Source organism: Zootoca vivipara, chromosome 5 (assembly GCF_965207765.1).
Source record: "Zootoca vivipara chromosome 5, rZooViv2.hap1.1, whole genome shotgun sequence".
Lineage (NCBI taxonomy): Eukaryota > Metazoa > Chordata > Lepidosauria > Squamata > Lacertidae > Zootoca > Zootoca vivipara.
In genome coordinates, this window is record NC_142588.1 from 36,731,656 (window position 1) to 36,758,203 (window position 26,548).

Below are 26,548 nucleotides of genomic sequence, written 5' to 3' on the forward strand. Positions count from 1 at the left end.
AAAAGAAAAAAGAAGTGCTAATGTAGCATTTTTTCAATTTTCCCAAAAATTTCCGTTTTTTCAAAAAAACAACAACACTGTTCCGCTTGGCCTTTGGACTGACTCAGTCTGACCCCGGTGTTACCCTCCCCTAATTTAAATGAGGTTCCACTTGTAGATTCCCATCTTAAAATTGAATTTTAACATTGTATTTAATCTGTATTTTAATTGAATTGTTTCTTTTATGCTTGTTTTGATATTTTTGTTGTTTGCCGCCCTGAGCCCGGTCTTGACTGGGAAGGGCAGGGTATAAATATTATATTATTATTATTATTATTATTATTATTATTATTAGTTCCTTGTACGGTAATATAATACATTAGGGTAGCTGGGTGATACTTGTAGGCAGTCACCAGAAGCAGGCCTGGGAGGCTACAGAAATTATCCTGTTCATTTGGGTGCACAGCTACTGTACATACTTGCTGGCCCCTTATCACTTATCCTCTCCTGGGGAATCAGTGTGGTGGCATGGTTAGAGCATTGGGCGAGCCCCTGAGAGACCAGGGTTCGTATCCCCACTCAGCCAGTGGGGTGGCCTTGCCCTTGCACCAGCCAATAACTAGCAATAGCTCAGTCGGTAGAGTACGAAACTCCTAATCTCATTGTGGGTTCAAGCCCCACAATGGGTAAAATATTCCTGCATTACAGGGGGTTGGACTCAATGACCCTTGTGGTCCCTTCCAGCTCTACAATTCTAAGATGCTATGATTCTCAGCCTAACCTATCTCTCACGGCTGTTACAAGGATGAGTCTCTTGCATCAGCTCCTTGGAGGAATGGTTTTTCAAACGGAGACCACTATAAATGGTGAGACTTGGACAGAGAACAGTGTCCAAGACACCATCCCCTATTTTAGACTTCTCTTGTACACAAGGCTTTGCTCATTGCTACTTGAGCATGCCCAGTAGCATGACGTATACAAAACTGACCGGCAGGGGTAGAAAGTTACTGCAACAACACAGACAGATACTCCCTTCTCCTCTTCAGGTTTATCTACTCTCACCCGCAACAATGTACTTTTACCCCTCTTGGGTAAATTCAATCTGGCTAAGAAACTGATTGTACACTACAAGCATATGTATATAAGTGCATCCTAAAGGCACACAGACTATCCTCTATACATAATTTCTAAACTGAGTATATAAAGAACACGGTACTTAATTAAATTTTAAAAAGTCATTATTATCTGCTCACTTTCCCAATATGATCGCTGCTTTGGCAAAGAAGAGTTTGCTCATAGTGAACTCTTGGTTTTCCTTTCTGCCATTTGTTGCTCTGAGCGATTGCTGCTGCTCTGTGCCAAGTCATTGTCTGTGATATTGAAGTAGCAAATGATTTCCATAACTAAATGTACCCTATGGAGTGGCGTCACATTGTGATGCTTCAATTCCATTGACTTCATTCAGTCAGCTTTTTGGCTTCAAACTGTAAGCAGTCGAACTGTGTGCAGGGTTGTAGTATGTCTATTTCATGGCTAGTTTATTACTCTCTTGTGTGGCTATTTAGGCATGATATATCTTGGGTCTTTTCTTTTTTTTAAAGAGCTGTTGGCAATCAAATAGGGGTTTTACAGGCAACTGAAATTTTCAAGGAAGAATGTTGTTTAGAGCAGGGGATGTTTTCAGGAAGCGTTTGAAAAGGGAGAGATGCGGGGAGCATTAGGCAGACTGGGAGGAGGACATTGTTCCTGGAGGTTGTTTTCCCCATATTACTGGAATGGCAAGATATCTTTGGCATACACAGGATATAGCCTGAGTGGGAAGCAGAGAACACTGTGCTTGTTTTTGCAGAAAGAAACTTGTTCCGGAGAACTTCAGAAGGAGAGAAATTGTCGGCTTGTTGTGAATGATTTTTGGACTAGGGGGAGGTTGAGGTTTTGTTTATTTTTGATTATTGGTTAATGAATGGGTCTGATGATTGCTTTCCTAACAGTAAGGCCAGCCTTTTTTTGTGGTAAGGAAGGACACAGAACCTAAACTCACACGAGAAACTTGGTTTAGTGAAAAGGTCTCAGCAGCTCACCTGAAGCTTAAGGGGGAGAGGGAGGCAACCGAACTCTTCTGAGGGAGTCCCACAACTTGGGCCTCTCGCATGAATGGACCTTGGCTCTTGCTTCTTCACCTGAAGCCCTTCTAAGGGCAATGAGCTCCACCACCTGAGGCAAGAGCGATGGTGACCAAAGAGGATATTTTTGGTTGTGGCACCACATCTGTGGAATGCCCTCTGCAGAAAAGCTCTCCTGGCACCAACTCTGCTGCTCTTTAGGCACCAAAAACTTTATACAGTCAGACCTTGGTTTAAGTAGGCCTCGGTTTGAGTACTTTCAGTTTAAGTACTCCGCAGACCCGTCTGGAACGGATTAATGCACTTTCCATTACTTTCAATGGGAAAGTTCGCTTCAGGTTAAGTACAGACTTCCAGAACCAATTGTGTACTTAAACTGAGGTACCACTATATGCCCAGACTTTCTGCATGTTTCATAACCAACTTTGGCTTTACAGGATAGCTGTGGAGGATTCTATTGGTTTTGTAGCAAATTTTTTTTTGGGGGGGGAATCTTCATTCTATGCACATTTTTGTCCTAACTTGTGGTTTGTCTGTTCTTTTTGTTGCTGTTGTTGTTGTACATTTTATACCGCCTAGAAACTCACTCACACATACAGCCCCCCCCCAAGTCAGCATTCCATACAAAACAATGTGCCTCCTCTCCACTATGGATTTCTTCCCCACCCAGCCACACTGGAACCCCCTCCTTCTATAATGCTTTCTTTTTTAAAAGAACCAGCAGTTCAATATTTTTTTTGGCTAAGTCTTTTATCAGCAAGGAGAACACAGTCAACAACAGGGGTCAGCAAACTTTTTCAGCTGTGGACTGGTCCACTGTCCCTCAGACCTTGGGGGGGGGGGCAGACTATATATATTTTTGGGGGGTGAACGAATTCCTATGCCCCACAAATAACTCAGATATGCATTTTAAATAAAAGCACACATTCTACTCATGTAAAAACACCAGGCAGGCCCCACAAATAACCCAGAGTTGCATTTCAAATAAAAGGACACATTCTACTCATGTAAAGACATGCTGTTTCTCAGACCGTCCGCGGGCCGGATTTAGAAGGCGATTGGGCCGGGTTGCCTACCCCTGGTCAACACTATCTACAGCCACTGCTTTATTCTCCCTGCCTGGCCTCTTAATTGTTTTGCCAACCAGGAAAAGCTGGATGTTGCGTTCCTACCTAATGCATTTCATGTAAAGGAAAAGCAAGAAGTTGCATAGAACTGGCACAGGGGGGCGAGGAGGGGGGGTGGAGCTCTTGTTTTTGAACTACCAGGACCAACAGATTGTTTTCCTGGTGCAGGGAAGGAGGGGGTCAGAAATGCTATTAAGAGGAAACACAATTTAAAAAATCGGATGATAAGATGTCCCTTTCTGATGTGGAGAAGACCAATCTGCCAGTGCTTTATCTTTGACAGGCCAGCCCTGCTAAGATAAATTGGAAAGCGACACAGATCGGTGCAACCAGCTGCATGAAATGGGACTATGTATAAATGGTTATTTTGGTAAACAGGAAGGTTTGGAGACATCAGGTTTTTTCCTTCTCTTTTTTAATGCTGAACGTAGTCTCCACACTGGAGCGTTAAAACACCACACCCTCTGCATTTCAACACAGTGCTTCCCAAACTCCTCCCCCTCAGACCACTTTAAAATTGCCGAGGGTCTTGGTGGACCACATGATTTTCCTGCCTGTCGTATCAATTGTAGTGTGCCACACTAGATGTTGCATGTTTTCTTAATTCGTATTCTTATTGCTTCTTTTCTTTCTCTTATCAGAACTTGAACTCCGTAGAGTTCAAATTGCAATATGGAATAATAAAAGATGTGATAAAAATACAATTGCAAATCAGTGTGAATATTTAGTGCAGACACAACATGGACCACCTAAAATGAAGCTCACAGTCCACAGACCCCTCTGTTCAGAAGTGCTGTTATTGTGGTGGTGCTGATCCTCAAGCTGATTAAATTTAAAATTACATTTAAAAGGGGCCCCACTGCACTGAAAGAAGCAGTTTGGCAACATTACTGAATAGAAGTAGAAGCTCACTGTTCAAAGTTCAACCTCTTCACATTCAACCTCTGCTCTTTCCTCAAACTTCAGCTCTCAAAATAAAATTAAAAAAATTCCTTCCAGTAGCACCTTAGAGACCAACTAAGTTTGTCATTGTCATTTTGACTCAAGAAAACCACTATTTTATAGTTCAAATCGGGGGAAATAAATACAGTAAATGGACAAAAGTACAAAGATTCACAAAATGTTTAGGAGTATGTGTCCCTCCAAGAAAAAACCCACTGGTTATATTGTATGGAATTCGTCACCACAGGGAGGTAGTGCAGCAACAGCCATTGCCTCACACAGAGCGCTTTCGGCAAACTATTCTGGAAGGAACTAAAACATAATGAGGGCCATGTTCACACAATACATTTACAGCACTGTAATGCCACTCTGAACAGCCATGGCCTCCCTCAAAGAATTCTGGGAGCTGTAGTTAATTTTGGGGCCTCACAAGTTGTTAAGAGATCTTTATTCCTCTTCCTGAGCTATAATTCCCAGAGCAGTTTCACAGTCAATCCCTCTTCACAGGGGACTCTGGGAATTGTGGCTTTGGGAGGGGGAATAGTCACTGCAAGGGATTCCTGACCAGGTCAAAAAAATGTAGCACCTTAGTGACTAACCAATGTATTATGGCATGTGTCTTCATGGGTTAGAATTAAAACACAGCTAACGGTATAATGAAGAACGACACCTTCCAAGAAATGTGGACTCCTTTTATTTAACTATGTTAATGACCAAAATCAAGGCCTTCTTATACCAACCGGTCAACATTCTCAGTGGAGGGGTTACGTTAAATAATATGTTTGAATGTGTAAGTGTATGTTTAGAGACGATAGATAAAACAAACACCATTAGATGTGCTGCTGGATAAGTGTTTAATGGTTATTGTAGGTGTTTAAAAGCCAAGAAAATAATCGTTAAAAAAAACAAATTATGCCTAAAAGTATGTACAAAACTGGATGTATGCATGTATGTGTACACATACACACGGACAAGTTCTGAAATGTTCTGCATCCATTGAAACCCCCCAAGAAGAAATATGCAGTTTGAAATGAAGTAATGCAAACCTTCCACAGCTCTGTAATAAGGGCTCGTCAATAATGATCAATGAAGGGCGCTTGGCCATTGTTTTTGGAATTACTCAGGGGGCAACAGACCAAGGCAGATGTTTGCGTCTGAATGGTGGCTTTGTTGCTGACACACAGCAATGAAAGGTAGAAGGCGAGGCAAGCTATCGATTTATTTGGCCATCTCCCACTGTTTCTCTGTAAGCTGTGCTGCATGCAAGAGAGCAGAACAAGGAGGGTGTTTTAAAATAAGTCACGTATCCTATAATAACAACCCTTCAATTTGCTTTGCCATCCTATTCTTCTCCTTTGGAAAAACAACAACAACACTACGCCATAAGGGACTACTTCTGGAGACTGAGCCATAAAGCAAGCTGAAAATAAAGACGAGTTTATGGATAATCACGTTCTTCCCCAACGGTCTATTGTCTTTTCAGGGTAACTCTCTGTGGAACTAGTTCTAAAGTCAATACCTCAAAGGGGCCTCAGGGCACAAACGGCATGGATTATACACTAAGGCTGCACACTGGGCAAGGTTTCAGACATTGATGTAGGCCTCAGTTATCATTGCCAGATGGTGCTTTCTGCTGCCCCCTTCTTCCACCAGCCATAAGGCTGCCTAGGATTTAGCTGTGCCACCACCGCCATTGCCCCTGGGCCACTACCATTTCAAGCATAATATGTGTTGTAAAGGGAGCCAGAGAAGGAGAGAGAATATTGTTGAGGCAAGAGGAGGGGAAGCAGAGATGGAGAACCTCAGGCTCATGGGTCCTGGGTGTTTCAGGGCAATGTTGGAGGGTATAGTTCCGGGCAGCAGACAATTGCCACACGACACATATTTGCAGAACCTTCCTCTTTTCTTCATTCAGTATAAGAGAATTGTATTGAGGAAGGTCAGGAGAATAACTGGTCAGGAGAATAACTGAGGTAGGGTCCCAGCTATGGTGAAATAACTATCCACAAAACGAAAATTCTTATAACTAATAGAAACAAGGCTGCTTCTGAGTCTACCCTGTGGATCCAAAAGCTGTGCCAAAAAGTCAGTACAAAGCTGTCTAAACGGTGCTCATTAAAGATGGGGGAAGGAAACAAATTGCCCGCCTCACTGCTGTCATGAAAATATAGTCAATCGGATACATTTTAATCAGATCCTTTTCAATTCTCAGAGCTGGGGGAGAGCCTTTCAAGAGACTACATTAGCACAGATCCAGCTAACTTTGCAGCTCTCCTTTGTCTTGCACTACACCCAATACAGATTGGTGGCCTATACATACCTCCCACTGGTGGGAAATCTTAAATGCGGCCTCATTTCTCAGTCTGCTGAAAACTTGGCCGCCTAACAGTGCAAATCTTTGGCAGAAATGGGCTTATTGTTCTCTGCAACAGCTAACACCCTAGTTTTCAAGGGACCAAAAGCATTGAAACCGAGACTGGCTAGTGCCCAATCTCATCTCTCAGGTCATCTTGGAAATGCATCATCTGAGAAACTTCAGAAATGCCTGGTTAAGCAAATAAAAGCCCCAACAGCAGCTGCCGAGCCATCCCTGCGACCTCTGGTAGTTCGTGCTGGCAGTTGCCGACAGATCACAGAACAGTGGAAGTGCTGAGTAAAAATGGAAAGCCATGCTTAAAATTCCTACTTTGCTGTGAAGCATGACAAAGCATTATCTAGGGAAATAAGAAAACAGAAAAAAGGGATTATCTGGCCAGCTCCATTATTAGAAATCATCAGATCATAAGAACCAAATAAGTGAATTATGGGCAAGGGAAGCAGGAGAGTTGAAAAACAAAGAAGAAAGCAGGGAGGATCAGAGAAAGAGAACCCATCTCTCTGCTTTTGATCACATTCTGTTTTTCAGAGACTCCAAACTGAAACACATTTCTATTTCTTTTTTAAAAGGACAACAAAAAAGCGACATGTCATATTTTCTATGGTTCCTTTTCGGGAAAAGAGCACTCTGAAAGGTCTGATCCCGGGTTCCTATTGCAAAATTTAACAGTGCGTCTAATCCTATGCATGAAGTTTTTAACGCTTTTTAAAAAAGTGATAAACACAAATATATTTAATTCGGAATTCCGGTTTCTCCAGCAGCCCTGTCCATTGCACAGATCCACTTGCAAGGTAATGAGATTGCAGTCTTTCTTTCCTTGACAGCAAGGAAAGAAAGAAAGAGGGGGCATTTTGTTTATATAATGCTTAGCTCTGACTAGAGTGCCCTAGACCAAAGCCTTCTTTTGTCTTCCGCACCCATTTATTTGAATACAGTTGAGATCTCTTTTCTCCCTTATTCCATCAGTTCAGATTCTTGAAACAAGCAGCTATGTTTGCATATGCTCCAAAAATCAAATCCACCCTTGGGAAGTCAGGGATTGAACCTGGGACCTTCTGCATGCCGAGCATGTGCTCTGCCCCTGAGCTACATTGAGCCAAGCTCTGCGCCAGGCATGATGCTGAACTCCCACTCTCTGTTTCTCAGCTCTTGGGACTGCACAGGTGAAGCTTGCAGGAGTTAGCAAGTTCCTTTGTGAACTGGAAAGTGTGCCTGAGGGAAGGCTCACTAGGACTGATCCTCCTTGGAGGCAGCCCTTCCCCCAAAGCCACCTCTACAGCATCCTCTTGGAAAATAGAAGAAGTTGCTGGTTTCCTCCCATCTTTGTTCCCAGTGTAAATCTCTATTCTCCCTCTTGTTCCCGATGTAGATTTTCATCCCCCCCCTTCTTTCCTGGGGTGTGTGTGTGTTTGTGTGCGCACAGCATTTTGTGGTTTGCTTCAGGTGCCAAACTGTCTTGGGGCCAGCCCTCTATCCAGCACTAGGTTTATGCTACTAAATTAGAAATATAATGTTTATGTAGCATGCCTCCACCTTTTCCTGAGATGAATTCTAATAGCAGGGCTAAGTCTCTTTCTCTGCCTATACAGGACAGCTTCAAGCATATCACATAGATTTATCTGTTAAAATCATAAAGGCTAACTCAAATAACCAGAATCGCAAACATTTCCAGCTTCCTGAAAATCTGAAAGCAAACATCAGTCTTTCATAATTTTTGCATGTTCTTTGTTTATTTGGGGGTGGTGGTGTATTTTTTTATGCAGACTGCAATTTTGCATCAGGTAGATTAAAGATATTGTAGCTGGCCATTCTTTCTCAACACCTTGCTTGGAATGTTAAGCATTCCTGTCTGTGGACAGTTAAGAGTCACTATAGAGAGAAACTCAGCCTACCATAAAAGTTCAACGAAAGAGATAGGAGTTAGGAGTACATTCCTTGAGCAGGAAATGACCTACAGTATTGGCCAAGAATGCATTTCACATTTGCCAACTCATCTCACATTAGTCTCTTTGGTCTATATTTCTCTGGACCGTGACAACATACAGTAGCTGGAATAAGAAACCGCAGGACCCATTTCTTGGATATAATAAGAAAAATGCTAATGATATCCCCATGAAGTATAGACATGGAAAAATAAATTGAAATGCAGTGTGTTCCCATTGTATGAGAAGACAATCATAATCCACTGTTCAGTACTAATCCACAGACCTAATTAACTGAAGTATATAATAATTTTCTGCACTGGAGGAAATGGATAAATATTTAAACAAGGGTGAATCAGATTTACAGCCATAGTTGTTCTTATCAAGCGCCGAGCTACCATGTAAGTCATGTCAAATCCTTTCCTGAATGTGGAGTCTTGGGCGGAGACAGTGTTAAGAAACATCAAGCGACTATTGTGAACAATATTTAATTCAGTTTTAGCCCTGGCTTTTCAATGCTGTACTCAAGGACCCTGCATTTTAACCCCCCGTTACATTTTTCAGTAAATGCCCCGCTGAAACTCTAGAAAGAATCGAGGTGCTGAGATCCCCAATCAGAAACAAGGCGGCATACTTTCATCGGGATGTTGCCAAAATCGTTCTAGGACACAGATGTTCTTCTGGGAAATGAGATGCAGGCTTCCAACCAGCCATATGCACACTTATGACACATTCCAGATTCTGAGGGTGCTTTCCAGCTGGAACACAAGCACACAATCCCAAGGGTTTCAGGGCTGCTTCAGAGTACTCAGCTACACATAAGAAAACAAGTATCCATGATATTTTGAAGCTGCATGTGTGTTGTCTTCCTGCCCTCATCATTTACATATATAAAAACATGGCGATAAGATTGCTTAGGCGTATTAAAGAACATTAATCATTCCTTATATTCTTTGGAAAGTTCTGAAGAACATGCTAGTTCTCCTTCTAGAAGTAAGAGTTCTGCTATCCCAAGGTTCACGTTTCTCTGGGATTGCCTAGCAAGGTAAGCGTTTCTTCCTACTACAGCTCATAACAGAGGGTTGTTGTTGGGCATCCATATTTGGGAGAAATTTGGAGAGTGTGCAGCTGAGTCATATAATCCTAACCGTGTACCAAGGAAGAAACTGATCTCCTCGCTTCTTTAGCTGCATTGACCCATCAAAAGCAGAGCACCCTCATACCTAAACTTCCGAATAATAAGGCAGTAGCTCATTCTGGTCGTCTTTTCTCCTTGCACACTGGGTCTTGTGTGCTTTGCTGCTCTTCAATAAGCCAGCATTTCCCTTTTCCTGTGTATGCCCTCTTATTTTCCTTTCCTTCTCTGAATCAGGTATCTCTGAAGGCACAGAGAGCGAGAAACATAGTTCCAATATACATTTTCAAGGTAAATAAGTTTCTGAATTAGGGCAAATTAAGCAGATGATGAGTAACAGGGCCAGGGCAATTAACATATGCATGAGGTGTGCAGTGAAGCAGGAAGCAAAACCAATTGCTTCCATTGTACGCAAGGCACAGGGTTAATTAGCAATTGATACATGGGTCTAGAGTTGCCCACTGCGATTATAAGTGGGTGTTTTAAAATATAATTACCACCGTTTTATGCAAGTTGGCAGTGTATTCATTGTGCAGAGCCGCTCAGGCACACCTGGCTTGTGATCCAATCCCTAGCAGCTCTGAAATAATCAACAGTGGCTGAAAATACACACAGTGTAAAACCAAATAAGCAATTCATATTTTTCCAGGAGAGGGAGGTCCCTTCCAGAAAACCTCTTAACTGAGCATTCGTCCTGACTTGCTTTGCACAAAATTTGTAGAGAGGTTATGCAGTGCCTGCTACTTGTTGGGCATTCATTCCAATTGGTTTGCCGGGAAATTATATGACATTGTTATCCCACACTTCCCAGTGCATATCACATTCCTTACCATTAAAAATTATAGGTTCGTAATGAGGGTTGCTTCTGTTCATTATGGGTAAAGGGACCCCTGACAGTTAAGTCCAGTTGCCAGCATGACTAAGTCGCTTCTGGCGAACCAGAGTAGCACACGGAAACGCCGTTTACCTTCCCGCCGGAGTGGTACCTATTTATCTACTTGCACTTTGACGTGCTTTCGAACTGCTAGGTTGGCAGGAGCTGGGACCAAGCAACGGGAGCTCACCCCGTCGCGGGGATTCGAACCGCCAACCTTCCATTCGGCAAGCCCAAGAGGCTCAGTGGTTTAGACCACAGCGCCACCCGCGTTATACTATTTAAAAATTATACTATTTAAAAATTAACCACCATCTCCCACAGAATTTCTAAAGAATATTTGTGACTAGATACTTTTCTCATCCTCTTTCTTTGGGTCTTAGATAGAAGATAGCTTCTGTAAACCCAACAGCATTTTATTTAAAACCAACTTCTCTACTCACAGCAGCAACCGATAAAAATATTAAAAACAAAACAAAAACCAATACCATTTTGAACCCCAATTCACTTAAAATTGGCTGGGACTTGTCCCACTGAAAGCAACAGGCCATTTGACTTCACAATTAACTTGTTCCACTGGTTTCACATTAGATTCCCCCCCATGTATATTGTCAGTTTTAGTTAAACATCCCATCTAGCAAGCATGCCAACCCTCTTGTAGCCTATCTAGATTCCTTTACAAATAAACGCCTTCTCCACCACCACCTCAAGGGCAAGAGAGATGTGCATTTATACACGTAGCAGTCATCCCACAGCCCTAGGGCTGGGGTTGTAAAAGACTTACTCCTTGCCGCAGCTGCTGTTTTAATCTCTCATAAAGATGGAAGGCATAGCGGCATCCCTAACAGATTATCTCAATGCCAGAATTTATGCAAAGAAACATGCTTTAAAGTTTGCTACCCTCCGGGCTGCAAAGGGTGTTAAAAGATCAGAATCAGTACTTTCAGTGGGTCAGAGGTTAACGAGAGCAGCAGCTACAAAGTTGGCTGGATGTAGCTGCAACTTTCCCTGGGTGTTATGAGGAAAATGGCAGCAGTCTGCAGCATGTATGGCTTCCAAACCAAGGCCAGGCACTTGAATTATCGAATTGTAGAGTTGGAAGGGGCCACAGGGGTCATCTAGTCCAGCCCCCTGCAATGCAGAAATCTTTCACCTAATGTGGGGCTCGAACCCACGACCCTGGGATTAAGAGTCATTCTCTGCGACTGAGCTATTTTAGTATGCCTCTGAATACCAGTTGCTGGGAATCACAGGTGGAGAGACCCTACCTGCCCAGAGACTGTCTCACCAGAGTGGTGCAGGCTCTGGTTATCTCCTGCTTGGATTACTGCAATGCGCTCTACGTGGGGCTACCTTTGACGGCAACTCGGAAACTACAACTAATCCAAAATGTGGCAGCTAGACTGGTGACTGGCAGTGGCCATTGAGACCATACAACACTGGTCCTAAAGATTCTTCACTGGCTCCCAGTATGTTTCCAAGCACAATTCAAAGTGCTGGTGCTGACCTTTAAAGCCCTAAACGGCCTTGGCCCAGTATACCCGAAGAAGCGTTTCCACCTCCATCATTCAGCCCAGACATTGAGGCCCTCCTCTGAGGGTCTTCTGACAGTTCACACACTGCAAGAAGTAAAATTACAGCAAACCAGGCAGAGGGCCTTCTCAGCAGTGGCGCCCGCCCTGTGGAACATCCTCCCATCGGATGTCAAGGAAATAAACAACAATCTGACTTTTAAAAGGCATCAGGGAAGTTTTTAATGTCTGATATCTTATTTTATATATATATATTTTGCTGGAAGCTGCCCAGAGTGGCTGGGGAAACTCAGGTAGAGAGTGAGAAGCAGATGCTGGACTAGATAGGCCTTTGATTTGATCCAGCAAGACACTTCTTTTGTTCTTAAGCAAGCCATAGAGTCAAAACTACACATCTAACTCTCCATGAAGTGTGAACTGACCCGTTTCCCAAGTTCAATCAACACAAGCTACTGATCCCTCCAAAACACACGAGAACCTGACCGAAATGCAGCAGCGACATCATTACAAATGATACACCTGAAGCAGGCATGCTGAAATCATGGTTTTTGATTACCCAAGGGTTTTGCCATGTCAAGCCAGGATTTCCCTATGAAAACAAAAGGTGGCTTCTCCCCTTTTAGAAGTAAGTTGTGCAAATTGAACGACAGCTGTAGATAGTGAAGGGTCAATGGATACGTCCTCCTTTTGCCTCACAAAATGCAGCTGCTACAAGCAAGGCTTGCTGCTCTTAAAGGAAGTGCTATGCTGAGTCTTGGCTTCCCTGGATCACAAAAACTGGTTGAGCAAAGCAGGCGAGTTTTCTTTGGAGCCAACATAGTGGTTAGGGCAGGTGCTGCCCATTTAGGGTTGCCAGACTCAATAGAGGACAGGACTTCTGTGTCTTTAATTGCCCTGCTCTCTTTTGAGCCTGGAAACCTTAAAGAGAAACCAGCAGACCCTTTGTTTAATTTCCAAGCAAAGGGTCTGCTGGTTTCTCTTTAAGGTTTCCAGACTCAAAAGAGAGCAGGGCAATTAAAGGCACAGAAGTCCTGTCCTCTATTGAGTCTGGCAACCCTATGCCCATTGCTGGAACACAACTCCCAGGATCCCTCATCACTGGCCATGCTGGTTAGGGCTGATGGGAGGGGGGTCTAGCAACTTCTGGAGGCCCCCACGTCCCTCCACACTTTGGTTAGGAGGACAAGGGAGACATAGGTTCAAATCTCCAGTTGCGCCCTGGTCTCTCAGCCAGCCTTCCTCACGGACTGTTATCTTCCTCACGGAGATAACGATGGCCACTCCTTGGAGGAATGGCAGGATACAAAACATAGTAAAACAAAATAATACAAAATAAAAAAATTCCTTCAGTAGCACCTTAAAGACCAACTAAGTTTATATTTTGGTATGAGCTTTCGTGTGCATGCACACTTCTTCAGATACACTAGAAACAGAAGTGTCAGACCCTATATATATACAGAGGGTGGTGGGGGTGGGTGGGAATGGGAGATGGGCTGATGGGCGTGGTAAACCTGTAGATGGGTGTTAATGGCTGCTGATGGCTGCAATTAGTCCTGGGCTGAGGTGCTAAAGAAAGCTTGATCATGCATAATGAGATAAGAATCCGATGTCTCTATTCATCCCAGGTGCTTCCATGGTTTTAAGCTTCCATGGTTTTTATTTTGCTTCGACTCAGACCAACACGGCTACCTACCTGTAACTAAAATAATACAAAACCGTTGTCGGGTGAAAATGCATGAAGCCTGGGGGAATGGATACAACTGGTGCTAGCCTAAAGGTGGGAAGTGTTTTTTTCAGGGGAGCAGGGACAAAGTAGAACATTGAAGGGGGACAGGGAGATTAGGAAGAATAGCACCTGTTCATTTTGTCTCATATTTCAGGCTCTACATGTTAGAAACTTGTTCTTTCTTCTATGTGAAAGTTGAGAATCGGGGGGATTATGGATCATTGTGGAGGGGTGGGTGCAGATGCCCTTGATGGGAAGTGTAGGAAACAAGTTCAGCCCAGTCTCTCTCTTTAAAGTGATCAGAATTACTCACAATGTATAATATACTCCTCTGGTGGTGTGACAGGTCTTTTTGATCTACACTTGCACTAGTGTGTGTGTATATATATATATATATATATATATATATATATATATATATATATATATATACACACACACACACACACACACACACACACACCTATTTTGCATTTTTTAATATATGAAACTGGCTCAAATAATCTGAATATAAAGATGCATCAAGAAATGCACATAAATTTAATGAGTGGTATAGAAATAATTCTGCCAAAGGTTTTCTTCCTCGGGCATGCCCTTTGATTACATGTTAATTATTAGCCCCCAAATCTTATCATCTAGCTACTATATCAGTTCCTTGGTGAGGCACGCTGCCAATAACCATAAAAGCACATAGGGGGGATTTTATTGTGTGTTGTCCAATCCTAGCTCTCAAATTACAGATCCAGTGTTCCAACAGAAAGACCGAAAGGTGGGCCCCCTTCCTCTGTCTGAAACATATTTAGAAAATAAAATGCCTCTTTTCTCATATGAATTTGTTTTACCTGAACATATGTAACACTAACACATACTTCACACCACTCGTTTTTGTTCTTTAGCAGCAGGATAGGGGAAAACTGGTAGGGCTCCTGCTGGCTGTTCTTTCCAACATGGCTTTCATATACTGTGGTCTTAACAATCCAGTTTTCCTTTTATAAAGAAACCCAAAAGGGACACAAATAAGCACTTATTGTGCCAAAACAGTGATCACATAGCCAAACCCTTTCTGTGAGCTGTAAGGGAAGGATAATTTCTCATTTCCATAGCCCGAACAACGTCCCTTAAATTATCATTATGTTGGAGGAGAAGAGAGACCCTCTCTCTGCTTCGATAGTCACTTCATCTTACCTGTACATTCAAGAAATTGTGTGATTTTTACAGTCAAGCCATGGAGGGATAGGAGATTAGGGACACAGGAAGATGGGAAAAAGGCAGCAGGGAAGCCTTGCACGATTCCTACCTCTATTTTGTTTTGATCTGTGGAATCCATGAAATGCAAAATTCAAGTATAAAATCAATGGTTGTACTAATCACCATTGTAAATAGTACAGACTCAGCCTTGAGAAGCATAAAGCAAAACATATACAATAAAATTACATGATTAAAAAAAAATTAAGGGGACAGGTTTGCACAATACAGAACATCTTAAAGAGCAATCTTGGCCATTCATGAGGACATGGGGGAAATGTAATGTGCCAAGCGCAGACAACAGATGTCATCAGTAATATTTCCTGCAGTGAAGCCAATCCATTTTTCCAGATTCAGAGGCCACAGGAATTGTTGGCAGTTCACATATTAGATTTTTGTGTGCTCCAAGGTCATCCCCATGGGGAGGGGGAATATAAAAAGTATTGAGAGAAGTGGCTACACGTTTTAGGCCACTTCCAAGCAACCTAAGGTCTATTTACATGAACACCATGTCAAGTTTCATAAACCTTTCTGGAATTATTAACAACCCAGTAATGTAAAGTTTCTCTGAAAGTCTTAAAGCACTTGAAGACTTCAGAAGCCAACCTGTTTCCAACCTTCTTCTTTAAAAGAAAAATTAACTTCAGTTTGTCAGAACTTGAGCAGCTGGGAAAGTTTACTCAGCTGAGCAAATATTTCTGCAGCCTGTTTGTGCACCTCTCGACTTCCAAGCTTCTGCAAGATGGCATTTAACTTAATTTGACCAGACCAGGATATCTTCATATTCAGGCTGATCTTACGCTACGAGTTTGGGGGGCGGTAGGCTGTAGGCCTGAGTGATGCAAGCTAGAAGTTGGATGCAAAAGTATCGTGCAGAGGAAAGGCAGAGGGAGGCTAATTTCTGCTTGGATCCAAGGCTGTGGCTATGGGAGAAGTCAAACCTTCTTGGAGTGCTAACGCTTCGAGACCCTCTATCCTAGGCTCAGGTTGTATATATGTGTAAACAAATCCCGTATCATAAAGACCCAACAGTCATTCCCTCATTCTTAAAAGAAACACAAACCTTCGGATCTTGCACAGCTTGGAGATTGGGGTGGTGTGCAACACCTACATGGCACCACAGTCAGGTGGGTGGGGAAGAAATTTTGCACCATTTGCCAAAATGGAACACAGTGTCTATAGCTTTTATAACCCACAAGAGATTTGAGTCTTTTTTACCATTCCCTTCAGAGTCTTAAAAACTGTCTCTTTTTTTTCCTGGAACGCTATTTGCAGAGACCAGGCTGCTTGCTCAAGAAGCCTTCCCTGCCAGCAAAAGAACAGGCGGTTCTGAAAACTTAATACTGTACACACCAGAGCTGAATTCCAAAAACGCAGACGTCCGTTGATATGCATCAATGAAAGAGATACCTCCTTCCTATCCTAATGCAACATTGCATGTGAGCCACCAGTGGTTCTAGAACGCATGGATTCTTCCTTCTGAGGTTTTAAATACATTTGGCAGCCTTCAAACCAGTATTTCCCCAAAACTATGCACCACGTGGGCACAGAGCCGTAGCTAGGTCATCTTGCGCCCCTGGCAGAACTGTCCAGATTGCCCCCCCTAGCCACGGACAAATTAGCTCTTCTTTCTGCCTCTCCTCCAACCCACCCACCCATTCAATTCCTCCTGCACTTCACCTCACACATATCAAATAAAGACCCTCTATTAAAAACCTTTCATTAGGAGGCAATAATCAATATTTTTATTTATAGAGATATTTTTAGCCGATTTTGCAGGGAGGGCCCCCTCGCCTGTGCCCCTGGCAGGGGCCTTCCTGTGTGGGCAAGGACATTCAGTTACTGACACATTGCAATTCTACACATGTCTACTCAGAAGTAAGCCTTCCGAGTAAGTGGGGCTTACTTATTTCCTGGTAAGGCTGCAAACAGCTATCCACAAGGGGTCACCTACTCCAAGGGCAAGCAATTCTAGTGTTTTGCAAATGACCAGATCATTCAATTGCTCCTGAAAGAGACAGAATAATTACTCACAGTCAAAGGAGGATTGCCTTTCACAGAGATGCAGGAGCCACAGGTTGTGGGCTTGCCTCCTTCCAGTCAAGGAGACTCTTAGAACAGGGACTTGGTGCAGAACCATCTGTAAAGCAGACCTTTTAGGTGCAAGAATGAAGTGATGAGGAACACATTACACAGGAGGAAATGGAAGTGTGCATTGGTTATCGTAAGTTTCTGAAATCCGAATGTATGATGTGCTTACCATGTCTGCCTCTGCAGCAATACTGTACACCCTTTTCTGTGCACGTCCAGTGTTTGCACAGACTACTGTCCCTGGGTGAAGCCCAAAAGCAGGAATGACTAAATACAGACTGCAGAGATGGATGCATGCCTATATCATGCGGAAGACACAGATGTCAAACTACAAGAAGACATCTCTACAGATAAAATTACACATGGGGTAACCACAATCCAGAGAGGAGCCTCTCTGGCACATAAAAAATTTAAAGGGCCCAGATGTCCTAGCTCAGGGATGGGGAACCTGCGGGTGCTGGAGAACCACAACTCCCCTCACAGCCCTGATCATTTGGCTCATGAAAGGGACAGTATGACTACATAGAATCAGAGTTGGAAGCGACCCTGAGAATCATCTAGTCAATTATTAACCACTCTCAATTCCACCCTGAAAACTGCCACCTGCCTGGATTTTAACTTGTCTGAATAATTGATGTCTGTTTTTATGTTTATTGTGTTGTTTTTATGATGTTAGCTGCTCTGAGCCCGGCCTCGGCCAGGGAGGGCAGGATACAAATAAATTTATTAATTATTATTATTATTATTATTATTATTATTATTATTATTGCAACCCCCGGCAATCCAGGAATACACAGCTGTCCCATATGGGAATTGAACCTGCAACCCTGGTGTTTTCAGCACCACGCTCTAACCAACTGAGCTATCCAGGCCCTCATCTGGAAAGCTTCAGGTTCCCCACCACCCTGGTCTAAGCTCTTTACTTGGACAGCCAAAGCTGTGATGAGAAGGGAGTTTGGCAAGATTTCACATGCAAAAGCTGACAAAGGAGGCCATGGCCTGTTGTTTTGAATAAAAGCCACCCAGGGATGATGCGTTGCTTATTTTTCCGTGGTTTAATAGACGCAAAAGTGAGTCCATTTTTAACTTAAGACTACACCGGTTCCATTCTATTGCATTTCCCTTGCAGAAGTGTACATAATAGGAGTAAACAGTTTTGTGGTGTTAAAATCAAAAACAAGAGTGTGAGAGAGATCTTGTTACATACAAGCAGCAGAAGCAGCAACGTGTGTGTTTGTGTTTTTGTGTGCGTGTAGGGGAAGGGGAAGGGGGAGAGGAACAGGGGAATTATCAAGAGTAGCTAACATTTCATAGGTAATAAATACATTCCGAGGTGTTGTATTTCATTTCCCCCCCAAGTCCACTGAAACAGCACTCGCCAAGTTTGCTTCTCTCGTGTTAAGTAGCTTTGTGACTTTTGGTCAGACTAGCCCGCGGAGGGCCTTTTACTAAGCAGTCCAGGTGCTTGTTATAACTTTCACAGATTATGAGCTGCGGGCCAGTCCGAAAACCCATCCTGCTGCCACGAGTACGGAAACCTTAAGATTCTCCCAGGGAAGTGTGTGTCGGGATGTTTACAGACTTTGTGAAACTCTAGGACAGCTGTGGTCTTATCTTCTGTTACCTTGAAGAAAGTGAAAGAGGGAGAGGTTACTGAAAGCGGCACTGCACACTCAGACCAGAATTGTCACCAGAAATGTACACACAGCCACCGGTCCAAATATAGCGCGGGGCTTCACAGTCTAAATTGGTCACAGCAAACTTGAAAGAAGGCACAGAGACTCTATGGAGCTGCTCAGTCTAAAAGAAGAAGCTAAACAAAAAACACACACACACTACATATTTTTTTAAAGAGAAGAACAATAACAATCTGACTAATCAAATCTGCTCACACATCTTGCTAAACCATGTTTCAGTGTTGGGGAGCTTGCAGCTTTTCAGATACTGCTGGGACTCCCAGCTCCCATCAGCACCAGTTAGCAATGGTCAGTGATGATGGAGTCCAGCAATATCTGAAGAGCCCCAAGTTCCTCTTCCCTGGTTTAGTGAGACGCATGAACACAGACCTTCTGCTCTTTGCATGTATTACTTCAGATTTTGTTATACACCTGCAAACATGCTTGAAGATCCATCTTTCAATCCCGCCCTATGACAGACACGACTTTGGCCCTTAGCATTCCTTGTCCCATGTTGCAGTTCCTCAAAAACTCTTCCCTCCCTCTCTGTTTACACTGATAAGTTGGCACATATTTCTTCCAGTCATTCATTTTTATATCAGGGTAGGCAATCTGGTGCCACTCAATTGCTACTGGACTACAATTTCCATCAGTCCCGATGGCCAAGCGGTCTGAGGCGGAAGTGAACTGCAGACCCAACAATATCCGGAGGAGGCTACCCCCCATTTGAAGATTTGTTTTACTGAGCAACGCCGAGCATGTTTTGCAGCACACCACATCACAAATAAGGCTGCAATCACATACCTACTTACCTAGGAGAAATCCCTATTGAATTCAACGGGACTTATTTTTGAGTGGACCGATATAGAATTGTGCTGCTTGATAGGAACAGACCAAAATGCACATAACATACTTTATAATATATTAAATACTTTGGCATTTTAAAGCATAACCAGCTTGAGAAACAGAGAGGGAGAGCTGACAAGATCCATTTCCAGAAAGAATTTACACTGTAAAGCAAGAGAGATTTCTTATTTCTCGAGAATTTCACAAAAAGGAAGCAGGAGCAGTATGCGCATCGAAGTAAGTTACGGTAATCTTCACATGCAATATCAGCTTGTGCTGACAACTGAAAAGAAGCCTTCAAAACACTTAGAATGAAGTTACCTTAATTTTGGAATAATTCTTGCCAGACATACCTGCTGCTTTAGAAATGGGAATTAAATTTGTCAAAATGTTTTAAAAAATTGAAAACATTTCTGTCTACCCAAGTATTTGATGGCTGAGAGATACTGTTCATGGCAACCTTGAAATCGTTAGCTGTAAGAGTATGTGATTGTTTTACAAGATTTTAATTGTTTTTAGATGTTCTTATTTTATTTTCAATTGTATTGTTTGCCACCCTGAGCTCTTTTGGGAGGAAGTGGGGGGGGTAGAAATTTAAAAATTAAAATAATCACAATAATGTACTCCTTTTAGAACCAGTGGCCACTGAATTTTCATTTTGCCTTTTGTTGTTGCTGAGGTTGTCCAGTGTCCAACCACAAAACATATTCTGTATCTCTTAAGAGTTGATTTTAGGGATATTTGGATCTGATTGTACATTTTGTCTTAAATGATTTTAACCCATCCTGAGACTGTATGATGAAAGACAGGCTAAAGAACATTCTAATTAAATATACTCGTGATTATGTAACTTTCCCCAGCTTTTCAACATCTACAGAAGTTTAATAAATAACTCTACATTTTTTGATGCCTTAAGTAAAGAGGTCTCTTCCTGAAACAAATGCCTCTTTCATAAATCCACAGAGATGGATCGAGTCCAAATATTACAATCAAAAGCTAAAGACCATTGTTTTTGACAACAAAAGAACAATTTTGGGTGACCATATTCTTGGAGACAAGCCCCGAAGCTGCAAGATACATCAGATAACATGACTTCTAAGAAGAAAAAGAAATCTAACTCCAGAGTTCATGATTAATTTCAGTTTATAATAAAAAAAGCAAGAACAGAATAATTACATTACTAAACCAGGGGCTGGCAGAAGGTAGATTTGCAGCAGGTGAGCAAACTCCCAGTTATTAAAGCAACAACAAAAAGGATCCCACCTTCTAAATTAGACTGCTGAAACAATGAAAGCTTAGGTGAAAAACAGGAGTGGGTTCTCTGGGTCAAAGGACTGCAAGCTCCATTCTGGTGCTGAAAACAAGTTTCCTGGGCTGAACTCAGAGGAATCCTATTCCTTGATTCCAAGTGCTGAGCTACTCTGGTTAGTGGACCTTGGGTTTGCAGTGAAACAACCACCACCAAGAACGAAGTAGATCCAACAAGCTTGGAGTACATCAACTGCACTGTAAATCACATAAAATACTTATTCAGTTCTGGACCAAATACATAAAGAAAAACTGTGGCCACACAGAACATACAAGTCATCACAAGAGACTCTTCAAGGCTTGCTGTGTTTAGCAATACAGTATGTACCTACACTTCAGAGCTGGGTTTTCTAAACTGTTTCCCAGGGAACCCTATGGTTTCTTGGAAACTTATCAGGTTCCTCAATGAGAAGACCAGCAATAGCAGAGAAGCTTCTTTGGCTGACAGCTTGCTTACTTTTACCAATCTTTTCCTGCAATGCGCTACAGCAGAGCTAGACAGCTAGATGCACTCTAGTTCACACTCTCAATGCTCTTAAGCTGGCCAGCATGCCTCCAGTTCAAACCACAAGGGCACCAAAAGGAAGACCTTGCTCACTGCTGGGCTCCTTGGATGTTTTTCAAGCAGAGGTTGGGTGGCCATCTCTCATGGATGCTTTAGCTGAGATTCCTGCACTGCAGGGGGTGGGACTAGATGAGGAGAGAGCAGTGGCGCTGTGGTCTAAACCACTGAGCCTCTTGGGCTTGCCAATTGCAAGGTTGGCAGTTTGAATCCCTGCAACAGGGTGAGCTCCTGTTGCTTAGTCCCAGCTCCTGCCAACCTAGCAGTTCAAAAGCATGCCAGTGCAAGTAGATAAATAGGTACCGCTGCGGCGGGAAGGTAAACGCCATTTCCGTGGGCTCTGGTTTCCATCATGGTTGTTCTGTTGCACCAGAAGCGGTTTAGTCATGCTGGCCACGTGGCCCGGAAAGCTGTCTGTGGACAAACGGCGGCTCCCCCCGCCTGAAAGCGAGATGAGCACCGCCAACCCATAGTCGCCTTTGACTGGACTTAACTGTCCAGGGGTCCTTTACCTTTACTAGATGGCCCATTGTCAAGGGACAATGACAGTCTCTCTCTTCAACAATTCCCATTAATTATGTCTTTTAATGAACTTCAGCATGGGAATTTGTACCCCCCCAGCCACCCACCCAATAAAGCCAACACCACTGATTTATCTCCTCAAAGAAACCAGCCTTTTTGTCTTGACAACTTCAATTTAACTCATCTCAGTTGTATTACATTTCTCATGATTCCAAAAGCTAGACAGGAGTAGGACTGATATATATATATATATATATACACACACACACACACACAGACAACCCAAACTAAGGACATTTCTGACAGTGCAATCCTATAATACCTACTTAGAAGTAGGCCCCACTGAGTTCAATTGAACTTGCCCCTGTGTAAGCTAGTATAGGGTTCTATCCTCAGAAATATGGAAACAGGACAAAAGCTCCACCAACACAGAGACCGTCGTACGTTGGTGTCATATTGGCGATGCTACAGAGCACCAAAAGGGAAGGAGGAAAAAAATTATAGGGCTATAATAATATAAAGCTTGCACTTCTCGCAAGCATTTTATTCAATTACGGCAGATCTGTGACCAAGATTGCAAAAACAAAAACCAAACTCCGAATCCGTCTACCATAAATTCTGTTTGGCCACCTGCTAAAACACTAATTGGCCTTTCTTCGTTATGCAGCCCTGCATTCTTATTAGCCCCTGACAGTTACACATTACATTTAGTGGCTGCTTAACAGCAGGGCTCCACACTACCAGAGTGCAGCTGGTCATCATAGATTATCTATTTCTAGGTCAGATAACTGCAGTTATTACCCTGACTTCCCACTAAGCATTTTCTTTCCAGTCTATCACGTGAAAACCAGTTTGAAATGACTGCATCTGATCCCCCACAACAATAGCCCTCTACAGGGGAAAAAAAGATTTTAAAAAAACCCAAATTACATTAGCACTTTTATTTCAGCACCATTACTGCCTGCAGTTTGAGAAAATCCCTTAGAATTAAGATACACGGTCAGAGGCCCAGCCTTTGCTAAGAAGAGAACCCCTTCGATTTACATGAAGCGATCTCCTCCGGAGCTTCCTCAATTTCCTTGCATTCATCCAGCTGAGCTGTTCATTCATTCATCCAACTCTCGGCCATCTTCAGTAGCCCTTGAAACCATTTTCGAGGGAATGGTTTTTGCTGAATTGACTGGTTTGGCTTAACAAAAGAGTTGACCAGAAAAGTTTTATGGATCTGAGATAACCCAAACTACAGAACAAAAGGAGGAGATGATTTTTCTGGGTATTTGGCAAGCTCTCTAATAAATGGTGACTTAACCACCACCCCGCCCGAAAAAGCTCTAACTCCAAACTTTCCAGTCACATTTCAAAAGATGGGAAAGATACTCTGGGGTGACTTGGTAGTGACCAAGACTAAGCACTTAATATACCCAAACTTTGATATCACAGTGCAAGATACCCCCAAAATGCACACACTTTTAATAGTGCTCTATGCAGCTCCTTTGATTAATTCCCACTGAAGCGGTCCATCCCTCTCACTTTTAAAAACTCTGAAAAACAAACTCTAATCACACAGGTGCTTAAATCAGCTTGTGTAATGCTCGTGTTGTCTCCCAAACGCACTTACCTGTAACTGAAGCCAAAATTATGTCTCAAACTGCGTTAAGAGGTCTCTTATTTCTGGGGTCAGATGTTCCACTGCCTTGGCAGCTTCTGTTATAGCTTTCCGATACATCCCTTTCTTCTTACGATTAAATCGCAGTTTGAAATATTCAGAGAAAGGGGAGAGTTTTGAGAGAGACAAGAAAGATGTCGTTGGAGAACCAAACCATGAAACTTTTGCTTCTTGCCAGGAAGGGTCTCCATTCTCCTTCTGGCTGACATTTATGTCGAGTACACGGGCCGGCCACCAGGGGAAGCCATGGATTTTGCCCCAAACAATATCCCCGATTGAAATAGTCCTTCCATCTTCAGTGATACACTTTGCGACACTTTGTGTGTGCAGTCTAACTGTTAATGGGGGCACAATCTTTCGCTCATCTTTCGAGGATGAAGAGACGGACGCATCGTCGCCAGGTAAAAAGTCACACATGTCTGGCGATGTTACTTCCGAGCTGGAAGATTTGGATTCGTCTAGGCTGTCATTGCTACACACTGATAAGCTAGAAGAATCCGCTTTCCTCTTACGGTAATTCATAAGGAAAGCCAAGTTATCGTGTCCATCTTTACCTTGGGGAAACCTTTTGAAGTCGTCGTCTTCACAGGAGCTCCCTGAAGACATCTCGGCTAAACTTCTATCCGCAGACTCATCGGTATAAAAAGAAGAAGCCCGAGACTCTCTGCGACTGGGAAGGACATTCATCTGGTCGATAAGTTCCGCTTTGTAAATTGAAACGTTGTCCCCTTCGTTGATCCGATGGGGTTTCAGCCTGATCTTGGGAGGTGGAACATCTGCACTGGAATGCACAGGCCTGGTTAACTTTAACTTTGGAATGGAAGCAAGCTGACCGCCTGCAGACTTATCCACAAAACATTTGGTTTCCCGATCCCCTTCCGAGTCTCTGGTCTCCTCTTGGTCCTCCCCTCTGCTCTGAGGACAAAACAGCTTCCCTGAGCCATGAACCCGGGAGGGGATTTTCACCACCTCCCCTTTACCTTGTGGGGTGCTGTAAGATATTTTTATAACCGGAGTCCGGTGCATCAACTCCCGGGGGAACTTCTCATCCTCCCGCTTCTCTCTTTTGCCCCTTTTCTCTCCGTAGTCAGACTCGCTGTGCCTCTTTTGCTCCTTGTCCTCGATGCTCAGCTTCCTCCTGGTTTTTGTGTTCTGTCTGGCCTTGTTCCCCTCCTCTGGGCTCAGGGTGTTCTTGCACTTCTCACAGAGCACTCGCCTAGGCCTCAGCCTAATGGTGCTCATGATGAGCCGACCAGGGTCTCTATTGCGGGACAAGCGTCGCTTTGTCCTTTTTATAGTCCTTGGAGGGGGCTGAGGCACCCACTGATTATATGAGCACCTTAGCCACAACGGAGGGGGGAAGGGGGCTCCCTCAAAATAGGGAGGGTAAGGAAGAACGTTGCCCGACGGCGGTGGAGGCAAGAGGGGGGGAACTTGTTCCTCGCCATTGACTTTGGAAGGCTTTTCATCCAAAGGCCACTGCCCAGTCTCCAGCTGTATGGGCTGCCTGTCTTCAGACGTCCCGTTAGTGCAAGTTTTATCCAGAAGCTCATCTGTCTTTGGTAACGAAGCTGGTGGAACACAAAACAACCCAGACCTAGGGCAACATGGGTAGGAAACAAAATAAAAGGTGGGGGAGGGGGAGAGAGAAACACAAGATCAGAATCAATTTAACCATCCCTAAAAATTACAGAGAGAACAGTTTTGAAATATTTCTACACTGCAGAATTTGAAAGCGTCCTTCTTATCTTACAACTCTGAAGAGTATCACCTACTCTGAAGAGTATCACCTTTGCTCTTTGTATGGAGAGCCCAAGCAAAGCTGTGCGCTAAAGATTCCTCCCATGTGTGGCCAGTGTTAGAAACTCAGATATATAAGCTAGGGGCCAAATGGTTCCTTAAACCAAGGTTATAGTCGCCAAAGTGGACTGTCTAGTTACCATTTGGGGGCTAGGCAGCTCTAAAGTCTTATTTTTCAAATGATGGACCAACTGTGACATCTGGCAAGTTCAGATGACAAGCTTGAGCTAGGTTAAGAGCTTTGAGAACTTAAAGAAAAGTCACTTTATCCAAGGACAGTCTACATATATGCTAGCCAATTCCTACCTCTTTTTTTTCTTAATGGTGACATGGACCATACATAACATTAAGAATATTCTTCACAACTGTGAACAGGGCAGTGGGGTGGGGAAAGGGAAGACAAGCTACAATAGTTAACTATAGCATTTTTCTCTGCTCCTGCTCAGGCTGCACACAAATAGCATTTTGGTTCCTGAAATTCACTCGATTGTGCAGATAAAATATAACTCATAGAATTCTACAAGATGGGGTATTAGTTTGTGAAAACAGTAAAGACCCAATTATCCCCAGGAATGCACCTCCAGATGCAAAATGCGCCTGGCTAATTTCGAACACTATGTGTTGCACACTAAAAAGTTCCAATGAAAAGCATGCACAACACGGGAAGGGTGAATTGCACATAGCCATCAAGTTCTCAAGATAGACTCTTATGCTGTGGCCCTTTCCCCCCAAAAAAACTTAGCATTGCTTGGGAACTCTCAAGGAAAAGCAGTCCTCACACAACAATCATTACGGTGTCAGGTGACAAAGCTACTTCTCCCCCCATATGAATAATTCCAACCTGTGGTAAAGCATGCTCTCACACACAAAACAATGTGGAGAAAGAAGCAAGAGTGAAGAGTGAGGATTGTTGGGGTTACATATATAGGTACAAAAAACCCATTAAGACAAAAGCTTTTAAACTGAGGACAGCAAGGACTGTGACATCTTATTTATTGGGGCATTCATTTGATGATGGACTTCTGCACCAGACATAAAACTCATTACTCATCACAAAGTCTACGCAACCAGTTGTTCTTCTAGGTGCCCCAGAAT

At 43.1% G+C, this 26,548-nt stretch overlaps 1 protein-coding gene across 3 annotated transcripts in view; it reads right to left on the minus strand.

Annotated features, from left to right (window-relative positions):
* Positions 1–18,109: 18,109 nt before the first annotated feature.
* Positions 18,110–26,548, minus strand: part of PWWP2B (PWWP domain containing 2B) — a 28,245-nt gene continuing 19,806 nt past the window's right edge. For 2 of the 3 annotated variants that reach the window (XM_035137717.3, XM_035137719.3), the window contains exons 3-4: positions 23,606–25,250; positions 18,110–18,697 (exon numbers count right to left, since the gene is read on the minus strand). In XM_035137717.3, coding sequence (XP_034993608.1) covers positions 23,624–25,250 — 1,627 coding nt within the window. In that variant the 3' untranslated portion in view covers positions 18,110–18,697; positions 23,606–23,623. Of the gene's footprint in view, positions 18,698–20,858; positions 21,102–23,605; positions 25,251–26,548 lie in introns of all 3 variants that reach the window. The other variant, XR_015950198.1, reaches the window with a different exon arrangement.